General features: G+C 70.1%; 1 protein-coding gene across 1 annotated transcript in view; it reads right to left on the reverse strand.

The window, feature by feature from the left end:
* Positions 1–299, reverse strand: part of VPS4A (vacuolar protein sorting 4 homolog A) — a 9,562-nt gene extending 9,263 nt beyond the window's left edge. Inside the window, exon 1 of the mRNA XM_027847620.1 lies at positions 198–299. Within this exon, the coding sequence (XP_027703421.1) occupies positions 198–218 (21 nt within the window). The 5' untranslated portion in view covers positions 219–299. The remainder of the gene's footprint in view (positions 1–197) is intronic.
* Positions 300–853: the final 554 nt, after the last annotated feature.

Here is an 853-nt window from a genome sequence, read left to right on the forward strand (position 1 = left end):
CAGCTGCGGACACTGGGCATGCAGGGGCTGAGGACCAGGGCCGGTGCTGGGGCCGGGGGCCCATCCTCCTCGCCGGCGCCGGTCGGGCCGGGCCGGGCCACAGGCTTCCCGGGCGGCCTCGGCCTCGGCTGGGCCCAGGCCCCGGCCGGGCCCGGCCTCCCGGCGCGGCCTCCCCCGCCAGGCCCCGAGGCCGGTACCTGGAGAGCTGAAGTTGTCATTTCATCTCCCGGGCGGCCCCGGCAGCCCGCGGCGCTGGTTCCGGCCTCGGTGCGGGCCCCTGCGGGAGGCCGAGGACGCTGGGTCCAGGACGGGCCGACGGGCGGAAGGGGACGCGCAGCGGGCGGGGCCCCGGCTGGGCGGCCTCGGCTCCGCTCGGCTCCGCTCGGCTCCGCACCCACCGTGAGCGAGCGAGCGAGAGGGAGAGCCAGCGAGAGGAGGCGAGCGCTGCCTAGAGCGGCCCGGCACCGGCTCCGCGCTCGCCCCCTGGCGGCAGCAGCGGAGAGCTTGCAGTCTCGGCGCCATCCCCGCCCATCCATCCCTGATCCAGCGGCCACGCGCAGCCCGGCGGACAGACAGGGATCCAAGGCAAGCGGGCCGGGCAGAATGGATCCTGCACGAGGAGCGTAATAAAGATCAAGATGACTTCCCGCATGTCTGGAATGCAGAGCCTGTGAATGGGGGTAGTAGAAGATAAGGCTGGAAAGGTAGGTTACAGCCAGATGGTGGAGAGCCTTGAATGCCGGGTCCAGTCCATTCTGGGATGGATATCGAGCAGAGGACGGATAGACAAGAGAGAAAACAGCCCTATAGCACACAGGCGTGCACAGAGGCCTCTTATGAGCATACTCAGTTT

This window comes from Vombatus ursinus, unplaced genomic scaffold (assembly GCF_900497805.2).
Source record: "Vombatus ursinus unplaced genomic scaffold, bare-nosed wombat genome assembly UNPS02005286.1, whole genome shotgun sequence".
NCBI lineage: Eukaryota > Metazoa > Chordata > Mammalia > Diprotodontia > Vombatidae > Vombatus > Vombatus ursinus.